The 24,617-nt window shown below is 41.3% G+C and overlaps 1 protein-coding gene and 2 pseudogenes across 1 annotated transcript; 2 read left to right on the top strand and 1 right to left on the bottom strand.

The window, feature by feature from the left end:
* Positions 1–42: 42 nt before the first annotated feature.
* On the top strand, positions 43–6,125 carry LOC138420257 (olfactory receptor 5B3-like). Its single transcript, XM_069553366.1, has 2 exons — positions 43–93; positions 5,529–6,125. The coding sequence occupies exons 1-2, from the start codon at positions 43–45 to the stop codon at positions 6,123–6,125; spliced, it is 648 nt and encodes a 215-aa protein (XP_069409467.1).
* A 3,273-nt stretch (positions 6,126–9,398) lies between these two features.
* Positions 9,399–21,938, bottom strand: LOC138420256 (olfactory receptor 5B2-like; annotated as a pseudogene).
* Positions 21,939–23,084: 1,146 nt separating this feature from the next.
* LOC138420255 (olfactory receptor 5B3-like) lies at positions 23,085–24,296 on the top strand (annotated as a pseudogene).
* Positions 24,297–24,617: the final 321 nt, after the last annotated feature.

Here is a 24,617-nt window from a genome sequence, read left to right as displayed (position 1 = left end):
CAGAGGTGTGTGGGCATGATTTCGTAGGAGCTGAGGGCTGGTATGGCAACCCTGAGCTTCGTGCTGAGTGACGGCAATGAATGTAACAATGAGGTGAGTCCTCCGGTCTCAAGGTGAAAATAGGGGTTGGAAGGTGATTAAACAGGCGAGGGTCATGACCGGAGCACGAAGATTTCTGGGCAAAGGTCACTCCTGCAGCTGGTGGTATGAGAGTCATTTACACAGAGCAGGATGACTAGGATTTCCTGTTGATTCCTTAAATACTGCTCACTTAAGTAATAGTGTAGATACAAACTTCCCAAATCCTGGAAACAAAATTTGTTCTAGGAATCAATATAAAACTCCCCACCCAGTTTCTCCTCCACATGGGAAGTCTTAGGTTTTAGTACAACACTCTCCTGGAGGAAAAATAAAGCTAAAGCTTGTTAGTCAAGATAACTACTATGATCACATTCCCTAAAAGGGAAAATTGAGATTGGAACAGTTTAAATAACTTGTTCAAAGTCAAGCAAACTTATACTCAGCCAAGCAGAAACTCACGGTCTTCCTGTGCTTTTTTCAGTGTCCCATGATAAATATACTTTGTAAATATACAGATATAAATATATGAAATATACAACATAAATATATAGAAGTTCTAATACGACCTCTATAGTGTTTAGGCAAAAACTTTCAATTGTATAAAACAGATAAAAGAAATATTCAGAGAACTTAAGCCCCAGCTCTGAATAAATCAAGGGATAAATGGCTTCCTTAATACATTTTCCTGACTATATCTATTTATGCAAATTTATGCACACAGGAGATTTCATCCAGTTGATTTGTAGGCTTACCTGACTGCCTGAACAATACAACATGCAAATCCAGCACCTTCATACGTGAGTTGACCTCAAATCAGAAACTCAGCTAATGAAAGCAAGTAAACATTCTGTTGTGATGCTTTTCTTTAGTGTTTGACCAAAAGGTTTAAAGTTCCCTAGCTGCAGGAAGAAATTGGAGGGAAAAAAGTGGTTTTAGCCTTGGAAGCAGTGAACAAGAGTTCTACTCCTGGGTCTGGTCCTTACTCTTCCTAAATAAGTCACTTAACCTCTTTGAGCTTCCGTATCTTTATCTATAAAATAGAAATAATAAAAAGGCAGTCCCAACAACATCTTGCCTGAAGACTACTGCTATGATAAGAAAATCCCTACAATACTTCATACTTGGTAAGGGGTGGTCATCACAATCAAGTTATTTAAGATTGTTTTTCCCTGGACATTGTTACTGCTCTTAGCAATACCACAGTTGGGGGGAAGGCCATTGTTGCTACTGGACAACCATTAACAAATCAAAAGAAAAATAAATGGCCAAAGGAACTCTGATTCTTGGGCTGCACTTTCTAATATGAGGACAATTAGAGTGATGTGGGAACCAGGAGGGAGTTGTGTAGACATGGAATTCTCAGAGGACAAATACCCTATGAGGGCTACAGACCTCATTATCTCACCTAACTAGGGAACAGGTGACTGACCTGTCTGCGAGGGTCCAGCTCTGCCTGTTGAGGGAGATCGTGAGCGTGTGTTCACTATTTGCAATAATTCTCTTTGTTGTTGTTTATTAGTTGCAAAGCCGTGTCTGACACTTTATGACCCCATGGCTGCAGAATGCCAGGCTTTCCGGAGTTTGCTCAGACTCATGTCTATTGAGTCGGTGATGCCATCCAACCATCTCATCCTCTGGCGTCCCCTTCTCCTCCTGCCCTCAATTCTTCCTGAAGTTGCACTAATTCAATCATAGCATGACCTCCAGAGCTGCAATTTGACATAAATACTGGGGGACAGAGACACAGGTTCTGTCATTAAACAAGACACAGTGGACCCATGGACTTAACAGTTCACTTAATTCACCTTAAGTATTTGTACAATGAGAAGAAATATCAGCTCATTAATCCCAGATGGATATAAACTATAACTGTGAGACATGGGACTCTATACCCATGCAAAATTAAACCATTCTTGCACAGGCTTAAGCAATGCTTAAGCTTAGTGAAGAAGATAGGCAGCAAACAAGGAAATAACCTAAGCCTATGAATATATATAGAAAAACATATATTTATATAGCTATATATATATATATAAGCATCTGAATGCAGAGTTCCAAAGAATAGCAAGAAGAGATAAGAAAGCCTTCTTCAGCGATCAATGCAAAGAAATAGAGGAAAACAACAGAATGGGAAAGACTAGAGATCTCTTCAAGAAAATTAGAGATACCAAGGGAATAGTTCATGCAAAGATGGGCTTGATAAAGGACAGAAATGGTATGGACCTAACAGAAGCAGAAGATATTAAGAAGAGGTGGCAAGAATACACGGAAGAACTGTACAAAAAAAGATCTTCATGACCCATATAATCATGATGATGTGATCACTCATCTAGAGCCAGACATCTTGGAATGTGAAGTCAAGTGGGCCTTAGAAAGCATCACTACGAAAAAAGCTAGTGGAGGTGATGGATTTCCAGTTGAGCTGTTTCAAATCCTGAAAGATGATGCTGTGAAAGTCCTGCACTCAAGATGCCATCAAATTTGGAAAACTCAGCAGTGGCCACAGGACTGGAAAAGGTCAGTTTTCATTCCAATCCCAAAGAAAGGTAATGCCAAAGAATGCTCAAACTACCTCACAATTGCACTCATCTCACATGCTAGTAAAGTAATGCTCAAAATTCTCCAAGCCAGGCTTCAGCAATACGTGAACCATGAACTTCCTGATGTTCAAGCTGGTTTTAGAAAAGGCAGAGGAACCAGAGATCAAATTGCCAACATCTGCTGGATCATGGAAAAAGCAAGAGAGTTCCAGAAAAACATCTATTTCTGCTTTATTGACTATGCCAAAGCCTTTGACTGTGTGGATCACAATAAACAGTGGAAAATTCTGAAAGAGATGAGAATACCAGACCACCTAACCTGCCTCTTGAGAAATCTGTATGCAGGTAAGGAAGCAACAGTTAGAACTGGACATGGAACAACAGACTGGTTCCAAATAGGAAAAGGAGTACGTCAAGGCTGTATATTGTCACCCTGCTTATTTAACTTCTATGCAGAGTACATCATGAGAAACGCTGGACTGGAAGAAACACAAGCTGGAATCAAGATTGCCAGGAGAAATATCAATCACCTCAGATATGCAGATGACACCACCCTTGTGGCAGAAAGTGAAGAGGAGCTAAAAAGCCTCTTGATAAAAGTGAAAGAGGAGAGTGAAAAAGTTGGCTTAAAGCTCAACATTCAGAAGACAAAGATCATGGCATCTGGTCCCATCACTTCATGGGAAATAGATGGGGAAACAGTGGAAACAGTGTCAGACTTTATTTTGGGGGGCTCCAAAATCATTGCAGATGTTGATTGCAGCCATGAAATTAAAAGACGCTTACTCTTTGGAAGAAAAGTTATGACCAACCTAGATAGCATATTCAAAAGCAGAGACATTACTTTGCCGACTAAGGTCCGTCTAGTCAAGGCTATGGTTTTTCCTGTGGTCATGTATGGATGTGAGAGTTGGGCTGTGAAGAAGGCTGAGTGCTGAAGAATTGATGCTTTTGAACTGTGGTGTTGGAGACTCTTGAGAGTCCCTTGAACTGCAAGGAGATCCAACCAGTCCATTCTGAAGGAAATCAACCCTGAGATTTCTTTGGAAGGAATGATGCTAAAGCTGAAGCTCCAGTACTTTGGCCACCTCATGCAAAGAGTTGACTCATTGGAAAAGACTCTGATGCTGGGAGTGATTGAGGGCAGGAGGAGAAGGGGATGACCAAGGATGAGATGGCTGGATGGCATCATGGACTCGATGGACGTGAGTCTAAGGGAACTCCGGGAGATGGTGATGAACCAGGAGGCCTGGCGTGCTGCGATTCATGGGGTTGCAAAGAGTCGGACACGACTGAGCGACTGAACTGAACTGATAATTTTGTGTATATGCATATATATGTAACATTATGTATAAGATAAACAAGCAATTGTACATGGAAAAATAAGAGAGACAAGAAGATATCTGACTGGACAGAATGCTTTCTAAGGGAAAGTTAACACATCACCCCGGCCTAAAAATGACAAAGAAACAGTGTGGGAAAAATCATCCCATAGAAAACAAAAAACACGGGATCACAGTTCCAAATTTCAAGTAAATTGCTAGAATCTAAAAGAAGGCGATGTGGCTTCAGCATAGGTCGCAAGGCCTCTTCCTCAGCACTTTACATTTTCACATCCTCCCAGAATAAAACCCTAATAAGAGAAAATAAAAACACCCATTCCCTAAATCGAAACTGTCATCAGGATTATTGGTCTGCATCACTGTACTGTAATAGATGGGTTAAAAGGAAAGCACTAATATCATCCTGCCAGAAGCAATGAACTTTGGGATTCACAATTAGCTTGAAAATTGGAAACTATTTGTTCTCACTAACTTGGAAATCTGTATCATTGGGAGGAAAGCCATCACTGTGCATTAAAGAATATCCATCATGTCAAAAAATTATAGCAAGTGGTTTTAATGATGGTATTAGTGCTCTCTACTGTGTGAGCCGGGCGTGATAGGAAATCTCTCCGCTGCTAAGTCGCTTCAGTCGTGTCCAACTCTGTGTAACCCCATAGACAGCAGCCCACCAGGCTCTGCTGTCCCTGGGATTCTCCAGGCAAGAACACTGGAGTGGGTTGCCATTTCCTTCTCCAATGCATGAAAGTGAAAAGTGAAAGTGAAAGTCATGTCCGACCCTCAGCGACCCCATGGTCTGCAGCCTTCCAGGCTCCTCTGTCCATGGGATTTTCCAGGCAAGAGCACTGGAGTGGGATGCCATTGCCTTCTCCAGGAAATCTCTCTACCTCCTGCTAAATACAGCTCTGAACCTAAAACTATTCTGTAAAACATCTATAAAAAAATTAAGCTATTGGTACATTGCTAAAAGGGCTTCCCTGTTGGCTCAGCGGTAAAGAATTCAACTGCAAAGCAGAAGAAGCAGGTTCAATCCCTGGGTCAGGAAAACCCCCTCAAGAAGGAAATGGCAACCTACTCCACTGTTTTTGCCTGGGAAATTTCATAGATAGAGGAGCGTAGCCGGCTACAGTCCATGGGGTTGCAAGAGTCAGATGCAGCTTAGCGACTTAACAACACATTGGTAAAAATCAAGTTACATCATTACATCTAGGGCACATATTGGACATAAACATGGGAGTATAGAGACACAGGCTGCAACATTAAACAAGCAAAATGGATCCCAGACTTACTCCAACCCTTCATTCCTTAAATCTTTACACCACTGTTAAGAATTATCCATTCATTCAACTATTTCTTGATGCCAAGTGAGTATCAGCCACAGTCTGGAGTCTAGGAAGACATATTCATTCAAAACTCCAATATTAGTCTTACTAGTCTACTGTGCCTAAGTTGAGTGGAGAAGACAAACATGAAAGAAACACACAAATAAGAATATAGTTATAAATAGAAAAGGGTCTCCATACGACAGTGAATAGTAAAAATCTACTGTGAATTGAATGGTCAGAACATTTTCTCAGGAGAATCAACATCTCAGCCAATGCCTGAAGCTGCAACTATAACGACAAGCGTGTGTGCTGGTCTGTCTGCAGGCCCCTGTGTCTGTGGCTTCCTGAATGCCTGCATCCATGTTGGAATCCCCTTCAGTCTCTCTTTCTGTAGGGCCAAGGTGGCCCACCACTTTTTCTGTGATGTTCCAGCAGGCATGGTTCTCTCTTGCTCAGATAGGCATGTTGGTGAGATGGCTCTTGTTTATGTCGGCAGTTTCAACATCTTCTTTGCTCTCCTGGTTATCTTAATATCCTACGTATTCATATTTATCACCGGTCTGGAGAGGCACTCCTCTGCAGGATACCAGAAGGCTTTATCCACCTGTGCCTCCCACCTCGCAGCAGTCTCCATCCTCTATGGTGCAGTCATCACGATGTACTCACAGCCCAGCTACAGTCATTCCATGGACACTGACAAAATTGCGTCCGTGTTCTATACTGTGATCATCCCCATGCTGAACCCTTTGGTCTATAGTCTGAGCAACAAGGAGGTCAAGAGTGCTTTCAAGAAGAGGATTGCGAAGGCAAGATTGTCTCTAAGATTGTCATTTTAACATTTCAGAATACATAATGATCCAGTTTACTCTGCTCAGATTTTTCCCATGCACTGAGTCACATGCAGAAATTAAGTCCTGGATAACACCCTTATTTTTTTCTAAAGTATATTGTCTAGAATAAGGAAACATTGTGTTCAGAAATGCAACAACTAAATGAAGATGGCCAAAGAGAAGCATAAAATATTTTGGTTCTGCTTGTCAAAAGGCTTGTTAAGGACCTTTCCATGTCCCGCATGCGCTCCAGCATACAGGTAAAGCCGGAAAACAAGCAGCCCGTGAATAGACATGCATGCCTGTGCCCTGTAGACCCACATGCACGCAGGAGAAGAAAATGGCAGGAGACAGATGGAGAGGGCTTGTTTTTATTAAAAATAATGTGAATAGTGACTTAGTGGATTAAAATATAAATTTATATCTAATATTACTTTCTTTAGCTGAATATCTGTTCTAAAAGTCTTAGTCTGAGAAAAAAATAATGAACTTTTGATGAAACTATGTGCTTATTTTGTTGGTGTAGTTTACTGACAGATGTATAAACATACCATCTTAAGTGAATTAATAATTGTCTTGATTGAGTCATTTTATTAAGCTGAATTTTCACATCACAGTTTTCAAAAGGATACAATAGCCACAGTACAAGAAAAATGGAGGAAAAAATAATATAATAATTTTTAAATTTTTTCATCCATGACTAGCAACATTCATCTTTTTTAAAAAATGCACTGAGACAGCAATAACATTGTATATTTTTCTGTTTGCAGTTGCTTTAAAATAAGCTAATGCTGCTTACTAATTCCCTTTAAGTGGTTTATAGCATTATCTAAGTTTCATATCATTGTTGTTACTGTTTAGTTGCTAGGTCATGTCCAGCTCTTGCAACCCCATGGACTATATGGCCCACCAGGCTCCTCTGTACATGGGATTTCCCAGGCAAGATACTAGAGTTGGTTGCTATTTCCTTCTCCAGGGGCTCTTCTTGACCCAGGGATTGCACCCATATCTCGTGCACTGGCAGATGGATTCTTTACCACTGGAACCACCAGGGAAATCCCAAGTCTCATGTGTACAATGTTATATTTCCACTTCTGTATACAGTACAGTGCATTCATCCCTGAAAGTCTAGTTTCTACTCATCACCATACAGCTTACTTCCTTTAACCACTTCACCCAGCCCCTAGCCCTCTTCACCTCTAGAAGCCACTATTCTATTGTTCTACTTGTGTATTTGCTTTTATTTGGTTTGGTTTGTTCGGCCATAAAGAGAATTAAAACTTGCCATTTACTATAACATGGATGGGCCTAGAGGGTATTATGCTAAGTAAAATAAGTCAGAGAAAGAAAGACAAGAAAGACAAATGCTGCACATTTTCAATTACAAGTGGAATAAAACAGTAAAACAAATAAATGAATGTAACAAAACTGAAACAGACTCACAAATGCGAGACCAAACTATTGGTTACTAGTGCGGAGAAGCCAAGGAAAAGGGGCAAGGGAGAGGAAGGAGATTAAGAAGCATGAACTAGGATATAACACAGAGCGCACGGAACAGAGCCCATATTTTATAACTTTAGATTGAGTATGATCTGGAGACCGACTGAATCACTGTTGTGTACCCCAAACTAATACAATATTGCAAATCAACTGTACTTCAATGCAAAATAAGAAAATGAATAAAATAAAGAGTATTAATAGCCAAGCCATGCCTTGGACCCAAGACAACCCTTGAATCTACATTGCGTGGTTCCTAAGACTGATCTGCATTGCTGTTCAGCTCTCAGTCGTGTCTGACTGCAACACACCAGGCTTCCCTGTCCTTCACCGTCTCCCAGAGCTTGCTCAAACTCATGTCCATTGAGTCGGTGATGCCATCCAACCATCTCATCCTCTGTCGTCCCCTTCTCCCCCTGCCCATAATCTTTCCCAGCATCAGGGTCTTTTCAAATGAGTCAGCTCTCCGCATCAGGTGGCCAATGTATTGGAGCTTCAACATCAGTCCTTTCAATAAATATTCAGGGTTGATTGGCTTTAAGTATATTTAGATCAAATTTAATTTAACAAAATTTTCAACTTCACCTTGTCAAGGATTCACATTGAAGTAAAAGATAAGTGCACAGAACATGTGTAGAGGAACTGGATCAACGAGGGCATGTCCATCAGCAGAGGCGACTCTGAGAGGACGGCGTAGCATTGTGCGTGGAGGACAGGCTCTGGGGTGAGGCACACACCAGGCTTCCATTATCTCCCTTAAGGCATTGTGAAAGTGAAAGTGAAGTCGCTCAGTCCTGCCCAGCTCTTTGCAACCCCATGGACTGTAGCCTACCAGGCTCCTCGGTCCATGGGATTCTCCGGGCAAGAATAGTGGACTGGGCTGCCATGCCCTCTCCAGAGAATCTTCCTGATCCAGGGATCGAACCCATGTCTCTTATATCTCCTGCATTGGCAGTCTGGTTCTTTAGAACTAGAGCCACCTGGAAAGCTCTCATTTGGACTAGGCATATGGAGAAGGAAACGGCAACCAACTCCAGTGTTCTTGCCTGGAGAATCCCAGGGACGGGGCAGCCTGGTGGGCTGCCATCTATGGGGTCACACAGAGTCGGACACGACTGAAGTGACTTAGCAGTAGCAGTATGTCCAAATCCACTAGAGAAAGAAATTGCAGCCCACTCCAGTATTCTTGCTGGAGAATCCTATGGACAGAGGAGAACTGGAGGGTTTTAGTCCATGGGGTAGCCAAGAGTCGGACACGACTGAGCAAATAAACAGCAAACAGCATGTCCAAACCCACAGCGTGTAGAACACGCAGAGAGAACCAAGCTATAGAGTTTGGATGATTATTTTATCTTTTTAAAAATTATGATGGCAACATGTTGATTTAACAAAAATGACTCAGTCAAGACAGAAATACTGATTCATTTAAGATATGATATTTATGTATCTCTCAGCAAAATGTGCCGAAAGAATAGATGCTTTCATTTAAAAGACTATAATTTTTCCTTCTAATCAGAATATTAAAACAGTTATTTCACAAAAGAAATAACTGCTATTAGACACAATTTTATACTGAATATCTCAACTAACAATTTAAATTATTTTTATCAAAAACTAGCCATGCTCCGTTTACCTCTGACAAATTTCCCATTCCAGTGTGTACGTGCCCATAATAATGACAAATCAAATATATCAGTACATAATTAGTACTTTACCACACAATGAATCAAATATCAGAAGTAAGTTTTGACAAACAGGTCCCAAATTTTCTAATGCTTTTCCTTAGCTATCTTCATTCAGATACTGAATTTCTGAATATGTTTTCTTTTTACCAAAATCAGACTTTTGAAAAGATAAGGATGTCATCTCAGGAATTTAAATGCAGTGTGGTGCTTAAAAAAATAACTCATTGCATGGTGAAAATCTGAGAGGAATTAATAAAGGTTACTGTACTTACTGGGCTTCCCAGGTGGCACTAGTGATAAAGAACCCACCTGCCAATGCAAGAAACATAGATGTGAGTTCCATCTCTGGGTTAGGAAGATCCCGTCTTAGGAAATGGCAACCCACTCCAGTATTCTTGCCTGGAAAATTCTGTGGGCAGAGGAGCCTGGTGGGCTGCAGCCCATGGGACCACAAAGAGCTGGACATGACTGAGCAACTGAGCACACACTGGACACACTGCAATGGTAGAATCTGTAGAAAATGTTGCCTTCTCAGTGACTGTCTTGAACGCATCCTTGACCTCCATGTTCCCCAGACTATACCCCACAGAGGTCAGCATGGGGATGAGCACAGAACAGAACACAGAAGCCACTTTGTCTTGGTCCGTGGAGTGCCTGGAGCTGAGCTGTAAGTCCGTGAAGATGACGGTCCTGTAGAAGATGGAGACAGCAGTGCGGTGGGAAGTGCAGGTGGACAAAGCCTTTTGATGCCCCTGAGCTGAGTGCCTCTTCAAGATATTTACAAATAAATAGATAGGAAATCAATATAATCAGAAGAGCAAAAGAGACATTAAAGCTCATGATGGAAACAAGAACCGCTTCATTAATGTGCTGATCAGACCTAGAGAGCGCCAGGACACCTGGAACGTCACAGCCTGATGGGCTACGTGGGACTTGCATAAAGAAGGACCGATTATGTCCCCAGCATGGAAAGAGGCATTCGGAAACCTGCAAACATGGGGTCCCACGGTCAGATGTGCACACACAGGTGTTGTCCTGGCGGTGTGTTATTCCAGGGCTTGCCTACTGCTGAGTAGCGGTCATAAACCGCTGAGGCCAGAAGGCAAGGCTCCACACTTGCAAAGGCTACAGAGAAGAATATTTGAGCAGCACGGGCGTTGTAGGAGACGATCTTGTCTCCAGTGAGTAATCCAGCCTTTACTATGGGAGTGACAGCTGAGGAGGAAGCAGAGTTCGCCAGAGACAGGTTACAAGAAAAAGTGCCCAGGATTGCGCAGACAAGAGTCCAAGAGAGGCAATGTGACCATTCCCAGGTTTCAATCACACTGATGAGGTAAATGATAGCAAGCATGATAAACAGGAGGCTCTACAGCTCTGGGGCACTCTTAGTCAAAGGAGGAGGGCCTGTGTCACTTCCATCTTGGTCTCCATCGATGCTGTTTGGGAATTATGAGAGGTACTGTAGCAGTGAGAAATAAAGGGGGAAAGTGACACACAAAAAAGAAATTGCAAAGAAATTTAAATGCATTATCATTAACAATTTCTACTTCCAAATTATCCTGATCTAATATTCAGAACTCTACATGTGAATGTGTGTGTGAGTACGTGTGTGCTGCTGGGTGTGTGTGTGTGTACAATGTGTAGTACTATTATTTTATTTTGCTATTAAAGGAGTTAGAGATTTGAGAGATTATATGATATTCTACAATTCTATTGATAGTCTAAAAGATTCAAGACTGAAGCCTAATTTTCAAATAATCAAAATCCAGGAGCTTTTAGTCACCTCACTGTCAACACATATAAAAGTACCAATAAATATAAGGATGGTAAAAGGTTAAATTGCTGTTAGATCATGCTAATTTATTTATTTCCTTTTGTTCTCTGTGTAGTTTAAAGAATAATCCCTTCACACTTATCCTTTTTTTAACTTTAATAAGAGACCAACTGTTAATGAACAAGAAAAAAATATCACTACCTGCTCAATCAGAGCACCATCTGTCTTATTTTTTATTCATCTTCTTTAGGGAAGCAACAGGAGGGTACATAAGTACCACTAAATTTCTCACCAGTGGAAATTTTGATATTAAGACTCCAATCTCAAATCACTATCTTGGAAAAAAGGTTCGAAACATCATTTCTATGCTCAAAAAACTCATAGTATGTATACGCTTCCCATTGTTTTTGCATGAATTACACTTTTCACTAATGGTGTTTATGGAATAATTATCTCACTCCTTGAAGAGAAGGGACAGTCAATCCTGAATAGTGAGTGTGAAATCAGAAATTCAGCCATGAAATAATGCCTAAATAATGATAAAGAAGCTGAACTGTAGGTAGTGGTCAAAAAATGCCAAGTACTTTAAGACAGTGAAAGATCAAGGATGAAACACTAACAAGGACCCAGGAACCAGGACTAACAGGGCCCCAAGAACCCAGATTCAAGTCCCAAATCCACCATTAGTTCTTGCTGTGCTCTTGAAGGTATCACTTTCTCCTAGTTTGTAAAATAAGCATTGTGAAATTACTCCTCCCGTAGCTTACAGAATTGTGTCTGTAAATAGCAAATAAGGGAAAGTGTACTGAAAAACTCAGTAGAGAGGGTTACCATTTTAAAGTTATTCAACATAAATTTTATCTTGAGGTGATTTCCTTGGCAATAATGTCGGCTTATAGCAATTCCTCAGGTAGGAGGAAGACCTGTGTGCAAGGACAATGATTAACATTCGGTGAGTGTACGCTGACCAAGGAGCTTGGCACGCAGTCAAGTCCCTCTAAATTGAGGTTGCTTGGAGTGGTGTTGGTATTTCAGGGGCTGGTGTAAGGGAACCAGGAGTGAATTGTAGAGACATGGAGCTCTCCACGGGTGCCCCTATGGGACCATCTACTGCTCCTCACCCCAACTTCCCAGAGAAGAAGTAACTGAACACCCTGTGGGGACCAATTGCATATGAGCGTGCATGCATATTTTGGTATTATTTGCTGTTCTTTTTTTTTTTTCTTTAAATGCATAATTGCAAAACTGCAAAATCCACAAATTTGTGTGTATTATTCCAATAATTTAAATATGTATAGCTATCTAACCATTTATAGAACACTTCTACCATGTAAATGAAACCCATGGTTCTTTGCGGTCCACTCCTTCTCCTAGCCACTGCCCCTGGAAACTACGTAATTGTTTTCTGTGTATAATTTTTTAGCAGTACCCCATTCTTTTGACATTACAGATTGTTTGTTACTCAGTTGAGGAGCGTTATGTTGGTTTAGTGTTTGGTGATTATGAATAAAGCTGATCTACACATATAAAAGGCCCTATGGACAGAGGAGCCTGGTAGGCTGCAGTCCATGGGGTCACGGAGAGTCGGACACGACTGAGCGACTTCGCTTTCGCTTTTCATTTTCATGCATTGGAGAGGGAAATGGCAGTCCACTCCAGTGTTCTTGTCTGGAGAATCCCGGGGATGGGGGAGCCTGGTGAGCTGCCGTCTCTGGGGTCGCAGAGTCGGACACGACTGAAGCGACTTAGGAGCAGCAGCAGCAACACATATACCCTAAAGAGTTTTTCCACAAATATAAGTTTTTATTTCATTTAAGTAAATACCTGTGAGAAAGATAGCTTGGCCATACAGTAAATATATGCATAATTTAAAAAGAACGTCAAATAGTTTTCCGACTTTGTTCAACCAGCTGGTTCTCACCTGCAATGCATTCCGCTAGTTTCATATCTTTCCCAGGGCTCAAAGTTTTATTGTGTTTTAAAATTTAACTCTTGTCTCATATCTTTTCTTGCTCTTTCACAAAGATGTCTCAAAGAAATCTCAGAAAATCCTCTTTAAAATCCACATTTGCCTTACCACCACAGCTCTGTCTTAGGAATTTTTTTTCAACAAAGGAATTAGATCCATGATTTCGTCTGTCCTCTTGCCTCTGATCTCACACTCCACCAAAAGACATCACACTGATTTTAGTGCAGCAAATCTAGTGGTCACGCATTTGTTCTATGCATGGAGATGGCATCACCCTAAATTTAAGTAATTTACTTAACTCCTCCAAACTCCAGTTTCTCATCTGTAAAGAGGGAGATAATAGTATATAAATGTCAAAGGATTGTTAGGAAGATCATGAGATAGCATCTATACCAAGGAGGGTGCAATTTCCAGGAATATCAGGTGTTCCCTAAGGTTAAATATTACTCTTTACTTATTCTCAAAAATCGGTATAGGAATTTTCACAAATATATTGGTGCTCAAACATCTGATTAGCTTTCCCTCACATGTGACTGCTCCATTGCAACTCAGCAGAGATATTTACTAATTGTAGAAAATGGACTTTGGAAAAATGCATCATGTCAGGGTGGGTGAAAGCGTATGTATGATACACTAGCTGTCTCTTCTCCTGACAGACTGAGGAGGCTCAATTTTCTAGCTCAGTTTGCTGCTGTGGATGATGACGCTTTCATTAACAGACGTCTTTTAGTGACCACATTCAGAAGCGCTCTTTTTCACAAAGCAAACTGTAATGGACATAGCAGCATACTGAGAAGCAGATCTGTGAGAGGCTGAATAATGTCTCCAAAGAAATGAGTCCCTAGTATCTTGGACCTTTATATGGCTACTGTTATGACTGAATCATGTCCATCCTCCCCAAATTTAACATAGTGAAGATATAGCCCTTAATGTGACTGTTTTGGAGACAGGGATGACAAAGAGGTAGTGAAATTATATAAGGTCATAACAATTGGCTAATCCGATAGAACTTCTGCCTTATAAGTAGAGGGAAAAGTATCAGAGTTCTCTTTCTCTACCATGTGGGGGCGCAGTGAAAAGACTGGCATCTGCAAGCCACAAAGCAATTCCTCACCAGGAATTGAATTGCCCAGCACTTTGATCTTGCAATTCCCAGCCTCCAGTAATGTAAGAAAGGCAGTGTCTGTTGTTAAGTCACCCAGTCTGTGGCATGCAGTTACGGAAGTCCACGCTGACTAATACAGCTATCTTCTGTGACAAACACTTTGCAGTTGTGATTAAGTTAACAGCATTGACATGGGAAATTAACCCAGATTATTCGGTGGGTCCTAAATGCAATAGCCAGTGTTCTTTAAAGAGATAAGGCAGGAAAACGGCAGATTAAGGAATTCCACAGAAATGCCAAGAGAGCAAGCAGAAATCTCCAGAATCAAATTTTCATCCTAACTCTGAAAAACGTTCAAACGTTTAGAGCAATTAACAAACACTAAATCATAAAAATCATGACTTAACCATGCAGTTTCAGTCAGTTCACTCACTCAGTCATGTCCAGCTCTTTGCGACCCCATGAACTGCAGCATGCCAGGCTTCCCTGTCCATCACCAACTCCCAGAGCTTGCTCAAACTCATGTCCATCTAGTTGGTGATGCCATCCAACCAATCTCATCCTCTGTCGTCCCCTTCTCCTCCCACTTTCAATCTTGCCCAGCATCAGGGTCTTTTCCAATGAGTCAGCTCTTCACACCTGGTGGCCAAAGTATTGGAGTTTCAGCTTCAACATCAGTTCTTTCAATGAACACCCAGGACTGATCTCCTTTCGGATGGACTGGTTGGATCTCCCTTGGATCTCCAAGGGACTCTCAAGAGTCTTCTCCAACACCACAGTTCAAAAACATCAGTTCTTCGGAGCTCAGCTTTCTTTATAGTCCAACTCTCACATCCATACATGACCACTGGAAAAACCATAGCTTTGACTAGATACACCTTTCTCGGCAAAGTAATGTCTCTGCTTTTTTAATATGCTGTCTAGGTTGGTCATAGCTTTTCTTCCAAGAAGCAACAGTCTTTTAATTTCATGACAGCAGTCACCATCTGCAGTGATTTTGGAGCCCCCAAAAAATAAAATTTGTATATGTCAAACCCATAACTGACCTCAAGGCAAAGGAACAGAGGCTTCTGAAACCTCACATAACAAAGTATACACTCTTAAAAAAAATAGTGTAGAAAACTCTCTGTGAAAGGATTACAACCCACAGCAAGCAGCGACAACAACGTAACAACCCTGGGAAGAGAAAGATTCTGATCTCTGGAGTTACCACACTATAATATTCCAAAAGTCCAGTTTTCAACCAAAAAAAAAAGACATTTAAAAAACACGAAAGTATGTTGCATGTACATAAAAATAGAAATTAACAGAAGCACAGACGTTGGACTTACTAGTGAAAGATTTTAAATCAATTGTCTTAAATATCCTTAAAGAATTTAATTAAATATAGAATAAAAGTTTAAAGGAATATTGAGAATGCTTTTTCAACAAATAGAGAATATCAACAAGACATTATAATGGAACCAATAGATTTGGAGTTGAAAAATATAATAAATGACAGTTAAATGTAGTCCTACAATAAATGTAGGATAAGGATGTGTTAGTAATGTTGACTGCTATAATCATTTCACTATATGTAGAATAAATCTTTGTGTTTTATACCTTACATTTATATAATTTTTATTTTTAAATTAAATTAAAAATAAGTACAAAGATCAAACTTTTTAGATGCTAGAGAAAATACCTAGTTAAGACCACTATAATAAAATACCAAAGATTACACAATAAACACTTATCTCTTGTGCTTCAAAAAGCTGAGAAGTCCAAGATCGAGTAGCTGGTCAATTTATATCTGACAAGAACATCTTTTTAGTCTTGCAGATGGCTAACTTCTTGCTATATCCTCACATGGTGAAGAGAGAGAGCTCTTAATGTCTCTTCCTTTCTTTTTAAGCGCATTTCAATTCAGTTCAGTTCAGTTGCTCAGTCGTGTCTGACTCTTTGTGACCCCATGAATCGCAGCACGCCAGGCATCCCTGTCCATCAACAACTCCCGGAGTTCACTCAGACTCACGTCCATCGAGTCTGTGAAGCCATCCAGCCATCTCATCCTCGGTCGTCCCCTTCTCCTCCTGCCCCCAATCCCTCCCAGCATCAGAGTCTTTTCCAATGAGTCAACTCTTTGCATGAGGTGGCCAAAGTACTGGAGTTTCAGCTTTAGCATCATTCCTTCCAAAGAAATCCCAGGGCTGATCTCCTTCAGAATGGACTGGTTGGATCTCCTTGCAGTCCAAGGGACTCTCAAGAGTCTTCTCCAACACCACAGTTCAAAAGCATCAATTCTTCAGCACTCAGCCTTCTTCACAGTCCAACTCTCACATCCATACATGACCACAGGAAAAACCATAGCCTTGACTAGACGGACCTTTGTTGGCAAAGTAATGTCTCTGCTTTTGAATATGCTGTCTAAATAAAGGCGTTTAGTCCCCAGCTTATTAACTCCCCACCTTCACGATCAAATCTAACTGTCGATGCCTCTCGGTGCTGCATCTCCAGATGCCATGGCACTGCGTATTAGGGCTTCGGCATAAGAACTGAGAGGAGACACAAAAAATTCACCCGTTGCAGAGGGAGACACAGCATAGTAATAACAGTAATTGTCTTAAATCAGTTTTCTTATTTCAAAAAAAATTGAAGTGATTATTCAGTGGCCTGATAGCTTTTAAAAAAATAGGACAAAATAAATATCAATCTAGATTTCTACAGCCAGATAAACTACTATTTGAATGTGATGGCAAAATCAAACATTATCAGAGATACAAAGGTCAAAAGTCAACATACTATCCACAGGTGCAGAAGTTCAGTGAAAGTGCTTCGGCAGGAGGTAAGAGGTCAGTTCATCAGACTGGGGAATTTGGAAGAGGAGTAGAGCCTAATGTGTTCTTTCTTTTTCTTCATTCTTATCTGCAGCAAAGGCGTCTTTTGATCTTCTATCCTGCTTTGTTTATGTAGAAAAAGTAATGGGAGAGAAACTGCCCAACAAAGGAGAGACCACTAATCCTAGGATAAATAGTGGGTTAGATTTTCCATAAGCAGACCCAGGGTCAAGGATTTGATTTCAGGAAATTCCCTGAGGGTCCAGCGGTTAGGACCCTGCACTTTCACTGCTGAGGTCCCAGGTTCAACCCCTGGTTGGGGAACTAAGATCCCGCAAGCTGAGTAATGTGGCTAAAAAAAGGAGAGGGGGGATTTCATTTCAAATAGTTGTATTTTACAGTTAACAGAAGAAAGCACTGATTGGGTAGCAAGCAAGTGAATCAGGAACAGAAACTTGGCCAATACAGGCATCTTGAGCGAGTGTGTTACCTGTGTGGACAACTAGGGCTCAGTTACACCAGGGGTCACTTGAAGACTGTATAGACATGCCTCAGAGCTTTAGTACCTGAAAGATGAAGAATCCGAGGGATTTATCATTCTGCCTCTATCTGCCAACTACTGATGCCTGCCACCAGAGAAATTATATGGTTCATACATAGACTTCACATATTCTAGCATCAAAAAATAAGCCCTCATTGTAAGAGCTGATACTCTACACAGACAAACTGATTGCCATCGGTTTGTAGACAGGGTGCCACTAGCCTATACAAGAGGGTAGTTCCAGATCTGAAGAAGCCCATCTTCCTAGAGACCTAAACCAAAATTTTAAATTATCAGTATTAAAGTTGATTTAATTCCCATCTTTCTTATCCCTGTGCCATATCTGTGTGTTCACTGCAAACCCATAAAAGAAATCAAGATATTGTTTGTCAGTCTCCTAACACTTGCAGTAGTCTAATCTTTGGCTAGAATATTTTTAAAAAAGGAAAATGTTTTGTCCATAAAAACAAAATAAAATTTTAGTAGAGACTCTGATGCTGGGAAAGATTGAAGGCAGGAGGAGAAGGAGACGACAGAGGAAGAGATGGTTGGATGGTATAACTGACTCAATAGACATGAGTTTGAGCAAGCTCCAGGAGCCAGTGATGGACAGGGAAGCCTGGTGTGCTGCAGTCCATGGGGTCACAAAGAATTGGACACAACTGAGCAGAGGAACCAGAGATCAAATTGCCAACATCCGCTGGATCATGGAAAAAGCAAGAGAGTTCCAGAAAAACATCTATTTCTGCTTTACTCACTATGCCAAAGCCTTTGACTCTGTGGATCACAATAAAGTGTGGAAAATTCTGAGAGAGATGGGAATACCAGACCACCTGACCTGCCTCTTGAGAAACCTGTATGCAGGTCAGGAAGCAACAGTTAGAACTGGACAGGGAACAACAGACTGGTTCCGAATAGGAAAAGGAGTCCGTCAAGGCTGTATATTGTCACCCTGCTTATTTAACTTATATGCAGAGTACATCATGAGAAACGCTGGGCTAGAAGAAACACAAGCTGGAATCAAGATTGCCGGGAGAAATATCAATAACCTCAGATATGCAGATGACACCACCCTTAAGGCAGAAAGTGAAGAGGAACTAAAAAGCCTCTTGATGAAAGTCAAAGTGGAGAGTGAAAAAGTTGGCTTAAAGCTCAACATTCAGAAAACGAAGATCTTGGCATCTGGTCCCATCACTTCATGGGAAATAGTGGAAACAATGTCAGACTTTATATTTCTGGCCTCCAAAATCACTGCAGATGGTGACTGCAGCCATGAAATTAAAAGACGCTTACTCTTTGGAAGAAAAGTTATGACCAACCTAGATAGCATATTCAAAAGCAGAGACATTACTTTGCCGACTAAGGTCCGTCTAGTCAAGGCTATGGTTTTTCCTGTGGTCATGTATGGATGTGAGAGTAGGACTGTGAAGAAGGCTGAGTGCCGAAGAATTGATGCTTTTGAACTGTGGTGTTGGAGAAGACTCTTGAGGGTCCCTTGGACTGCAAGGAGATCCAACCAGTCCATTCTGAAGGAGATCAGCCCTGGGTGTTTATTGGAAGGACTGATGCTAAAGCTGAAACTCCAATACTTTGGCACCTCATGCAAAGAGTTGACTCATTGGAAAAGACTCTGATGCTGGGAGGGATTGGGGGCAGGAGGAGAAGGGGACGACAGAGGATGAGATGGCTGGATGGCACCACCGACTCGATGGACATGGGAGTTGGTGATGGACAGGGAGGCCTGGCGTGCTGCAACTCATGGGATCACAAAGAGTCAGACACGACTGAGCGACTGAACTGAACTGAACTGATAGTTCAAGTCTCAACAGTCACAATAGATTAAATGGATTGAATCTGCTGTTCATGTACATAAATTACATCTTAGTAAAATATTGGGAGGAGGGTGACATGAGTTGCTGAAAAATGCATCCATGTGCTCCTCAACATACCAAGCTATGTCCCTGTGGGCAGTTGAATTGTTTCTTCCCCAGATAAGTGAGGAAAGAAAAATTGACTGCTCTCATAGGACACCTGCTCCCCCAAGAGCAATGTACCTTTATAATTTTCTCCTGGCTCCCATTTATTAGTCTCAAATCTTATGATGGCACCACATGGCATTGGTTTTTAAGGGCTAGACTCTGAGCAGAGGCCATTTGTTCATCAGTGAAAGCTAATACATTTTAGTCAACACATTGGCCTTTCCTTCAGCTACTTATAGAGAGTCTTTAAAGACAGCAGGGGAAAAGCCCTATGGTAAAAAACTGTATTCATTATTGTTGAAAGGAAGAGGTCTAAGGTCTTTTATAGACCAACTCTCGTTTGCTCTTTATAGGCAAAATACTGCAAAGTATGTGGGAGTGACAACTTTATTATTTCTTTTTTTAATGTCTTAAATAAAAAGGCTGAACTTGGCAGAAGGTAAATAATTCTTCCAAATACTCAGAAAAACCCACTAGATGTGAGACTTGAACTCAAGCTTCCTAGCTCCATATTAATTATCTTTTCTTCATTTCTTTATGATTCAGGGACATTGGAACTTTTGAAGCAGATCGTGACAATCTCCCCAAATAATTTTGAGGGTGATTTCTGACTTCAGATTCATATTTCAAGATTGCCTTTTCCTTTTCTCAAAGAACATGGCAAGCGCCTATATTCAATATTCATTCTTAGTGAAAAATGCAATTCATGTAGAAGCAGGCACATATTTTATGAGTTTCTGAGCTCATCTCTGGCTCTTTGAATACTTTTCCAAAGTCATCATATGGATCTAGTATTTGAATGTAAAAATATTTCAGTCAGGATGTAGTACAGTAAAATTTAGGATATGTCAAGCTGCTTTCCCTCAGAGACCGAGCAAAAACCTAGATTAAATGATGCTCTGTTTGAATGGGTCATAAACGCATGTTGCTTTTCTATGCCATGCCCTCCTCCAGGGGATCTTAGGAGCTCATACGTATATGGATAGGAGTATGTATGCACAAACTCTCCTTCTCCTGTCTAATCTCCTATCTATCCATCCATCCATCCATCACCCAGTCATCCACCCATCTGTCCTCTATATTTCTATCTATCTGCCTGCCCACTTGTCTGTCTTGTCTGGTTTCTGTCTAGCTGAGAGAGAAACTAGCACATAAGCATTATGTCAGAGCTGTCACTGATCCCCATAAACGTGATTTGCGAATGGATTCATTCTACATATATGACTTTGGACAAGTTAATGCTCCTTTCTGTACATCTGTTTATTAATAGACACAACTAGGAATTTGGCCACATGATCTATGAAGACACCTCAGATACAATAATCTCTAATTCTATAGATAATTTATCTATTATATACTTTTTTCATTCCCATTGTAGCAGTCTAAATAATGGCTCTCAAATATGCCCACATTCTAATACTAGAATGTGTGCTTATGTTCTCTAATGTGGTGACAAGAATTGTGTGCATGTGACTAAATTATTAATTTTAAGAAGCCATTATTTTACTGGATTGTCCATTTGGGCCCAATAAGAATTTACCTGTCATCGTAAAACACAGCAAAGCTAAACAAGAAATTATAGCTTATACTATGATTTGAGTGATGTGTTTATACACAAATACAATCAATTCAGACACATGAAGGAATGTGCGGAAGGGCCAGGAAGAAAATGGTAACAAGTAGTAGTTACCAGCAGATAAGGCAATGGCTCCCCACTCCAGTACTCTTGCCTGGAAAATCCCATGGACAGAGGAGCCTGGTGGGCTGCGGTCCATGGGGTCGCTAGGAGTTGGACATGACTGAGCGACTTCACTTTCACTTTTCACTTTCATGCATTGGAGAAGGAAATGGCAACCCACTCCAGTGTTATTGCCTGGAGAACCCCAGGGATGGGGGAGCCTGGTGGGCTGCCGTCTCTGGGGTCACACAGAGTCGGACATGACTGGAGCGACTTAGCAGCATCAGCAGCAGAGTAGTTACCAGAAAATGCATGCCCTCTCAAAGACTTAATGTACAAATTAATTGACTTAAAACATTTGTCTGGCTCTTGAGCAATCTGCGAGGTTAAAGTCAACACCACAGACACGAATTTTCAACCCTCAGTATCTGCAATCCAGCTAAAAGTTGACAGTGATGACTCTAAGAATGAGTCTAAGATAGGAGCCAGTCAACACAAGCTAAAATGGGTATCAAACTAAAAAAACTACTTAAACAAAAGAAGTCTTGCAGATCCCTGGGTTCTTGCGTAGAGTCGTTGAGAAAGCCAGTAATACAAGACAGGAATACAGACTGGGAAACACTGTAAATTAATTAAATAAAAGAAAGGTCCAAGTGGACATAGTATATGAAAAAAGTAGAAATCAAAAATAAAACTACAGTAGTTAAAAACCCATCCACACCTTAAAGCCCTGCATGTTGTCACCAACCTTTTCTAAACCAATAGGCTCCATCATTCTAGCTTAATTATAAGATTATAGATGGTACTCATCAAGATTGCACTGAACACCCACATTGTGTGAACTGCTTGTCATGATTATTCTATTCAACTCTCACAAGAACTCTGAAGTAGGTTCCAATATCACCTTCATTCTATTGATAGATGAAAGGAGATTCAGGAAACTTAGTTTAGGACAAAGGTCTCCCAGGCAGTCAATGGTAGGGTTTATATGGGAATGCGTGTGCCTGTCTCCTCAGAACCCAATATCTTACACCAAATCCCATACCTTCTCTTTAGACCTGATTTTGCTGGGTGTATTTGTCTCTAATGCTCTATGTATCTTACTGCATCTATACACATATTTGTGACTCACTCTACTGTGTCATCCCAAGCATAAAACTTGGTAGAATGGATACCATAATCAAACATAAATTGAATAAAATTAAAACCAATTCAAATTCATTAATGTCGTTTACTTTGGAAACCATTCTGCTGACTCTAAAGCATTGCTCTGTCTCTTAATAGCCATGTAAGCTTGAATAAATTACTCAATCTCTCTGTTGCCATGTTACTTATATATGAATAGTTATAACAACTATCAATTTAATAAGAATAATGAGAGTATTAAATAAATACATGTAGGCACTATAAAAGCATAAGCTCTTGGGCTGCTAATTCGCTTCAGTCATGTCTGACTCTTTGCAACCCTATGGACCGTGGCCCACCAGGCTCCCCATTAAAGGAATCCTCCAGGCAAGAATGCTGGAGTGGTTGCCATGCTCTTCTCCAGGGGATCTTCTGCCCCCAGAGACCCAACCCGCATTTCTTACCTCTTCTGCACTGGTAGGCAGGCTCTGTACCAGTAGCCCCACCTCTTGGAAGACTCAAAAACCTGATTTAGAGATCAATCCATTCCAGGCATATAAGCTTCCAAGCTCATTGTCCCTTCCTGTAACTCAGATTTTTCATATAGGAAATTTACCTGTTGGAAAGGTGTCCATGTTGGAAATTTACACCTGTTGGAAAGGTGTCCATGAAGAATCTTCTCTGTGAATTCTATTATAATAATATAATGCTTGTGCGTTTCTATTTCTGTGCAGCTCTTCTTTCTGCATTACTCTCTCCCTTATTTTCATTACGAGAGCATCTTGTGATTCTTAAATCCATGAAGAACAGCACAGAGGTAACCGATTTCATCCTGCTTGGACTCACAGATGACCCGCAGCTGCAGGTTCCTGTCTTCACAATCTTCAGCTTCGTCTACCTCACCACTCTGATTGGGAACCTGGGGGTGATCATGTTGATCCTGCTGGATTCTAGCCTCCACACGCCTGTGTATTTTTCCTCTGTAACCTGCCGCTGGTGGACTTCTGTTACTCCACTGTCAATCCAAAAGTGACGGCTGGGCTCCCGAAAGCAGACAAAGGCGTCTCCCACCATGCATGTGCCGCTCAGATGTCCTTTCCACAGTCTTTCCACTGCAGAAAGTTATATCTTAGCCTCAATGGCCTGTGACCGCCACGCAGCAGTGTGCAAGCCCCTGCATCACACCACCTGCTACTGCTGCTACTGCTAAGCCACTTCAGTCATGTCCGTACGACCCCATCGACGGCAGCCCACCAGGCTCCCCCGTCCCTGGGATTCTCCAGGCAAGAACACTGGAGTGGGTTGCCATCTCCTTCTCCAATGCATGAAAGTGAAAAGTGAAAGTGAAGTCGCTCAGTCATGTCCAACTCCTAGCGACCCCATGGACCGCAGCCCACCAGGCTCCTCTGTCCATGGGATTTTCCAGGCAAGAGTACTGGAGTGGGGTACCATCGCCTTCTCCGATTACACCACCTCCATGACCACAAAGAGGTGTGCTTGACTCGTCGTTGGCTCTTACGCGTGTGGTGTTCTGAATGCCTCTGTCGACACTGGAGACACGTTCAGTCTCTCTTTCTGTGGGTCCAAGGTGGTCCATTACTTTTTCTGTGATGTTCCAGCAGGCATGACTCTCTCTTGCTCTGAGAAACGCATCAGTGAAATGATTCTTGTTCTTGTCTCAAGCTTCAATGTCTTGTTTGCACTTTTCATAATCTTGATTTCCTACCTGTTCATACTTTGGACAATTTTGAAGGTTCACTCATAAGAGGGATACCAGAAGGCTCTGTCTACCTGCGCTTCTCACCTCATTACTGTCTCCATATTTTATGGGACCGTCATCGTCATGTACATACAGCCCAGCTCCAGCCACTCCATGGACACAGACAAAATCACATCTGTGTTCTATACGATGCTCATCCCCATGCTGAACCTTGTGGTCTACAGCCTGAGGAACAGAGAAGTCAAGAGTGCATTTAACAAAGCTGCTGAGAAGGCGAAAGTTCTCTAGATTTTTTCTTGATGTAGAAGCTACTACAGCTCTTTTACCCCTTTTGAATCTGCCCCATGCAGTGACTCAAACAACAATGGCCATTTGGGATGGTAGGATATAGATTTTGTCTCATATTTTTTCTCTCTTTAGTTGAGGAATGGACTAGGCTGAGAAGGCTGAGCACAGAAGAATTGATGCTTTTGAACTGTGGTGTTGGAGAAAACTCTTGAGAGTCCCTTGGACTGCAAGGAGATCCAACCAGGCCATTCTGAAGTAGATCAGCCCTGGGATTTCTTTGGAAGGAAGGATGCTAAAGCTGAAACTCCAGTACTTTGGCCA

This window comes from Ovis canadensis, chromosome 15, assembly GCF_042477335.2.
Source record: "Ovis canadensis isolate MfBH-ARS-UI-01 breed Bighorn chromosome 15, ARS-UI_OviCan_v2, whole genome shotgun sequence".
Taxonomy (NCBI): Eukaryota; Metazoa; Chordata; class Mammalia; order Artiodactyla; family Bovidae; genus Ovis; species Ovis canadensis.
Note: the sequence above shows the minus strand (reverse complement) of the source record. Positions and strands in the feature narration are given on the sequence as shown.

Coding starts and splice junctions, on each gene's coding strand:
- LOC138420257 (XM_069553366.1), top strand. CDS start 43: ATGGCAACCCTGAGCTTCGTGCTGAGTGACGGCAATGAATGTAACAAT. Junction 94..5,528: donor GCAATGAATGTAACAATGAG/GTGAGTCCTCCG, acceptor TTGAATGGTCAG/AACATTTTCTCAGGAGAATC.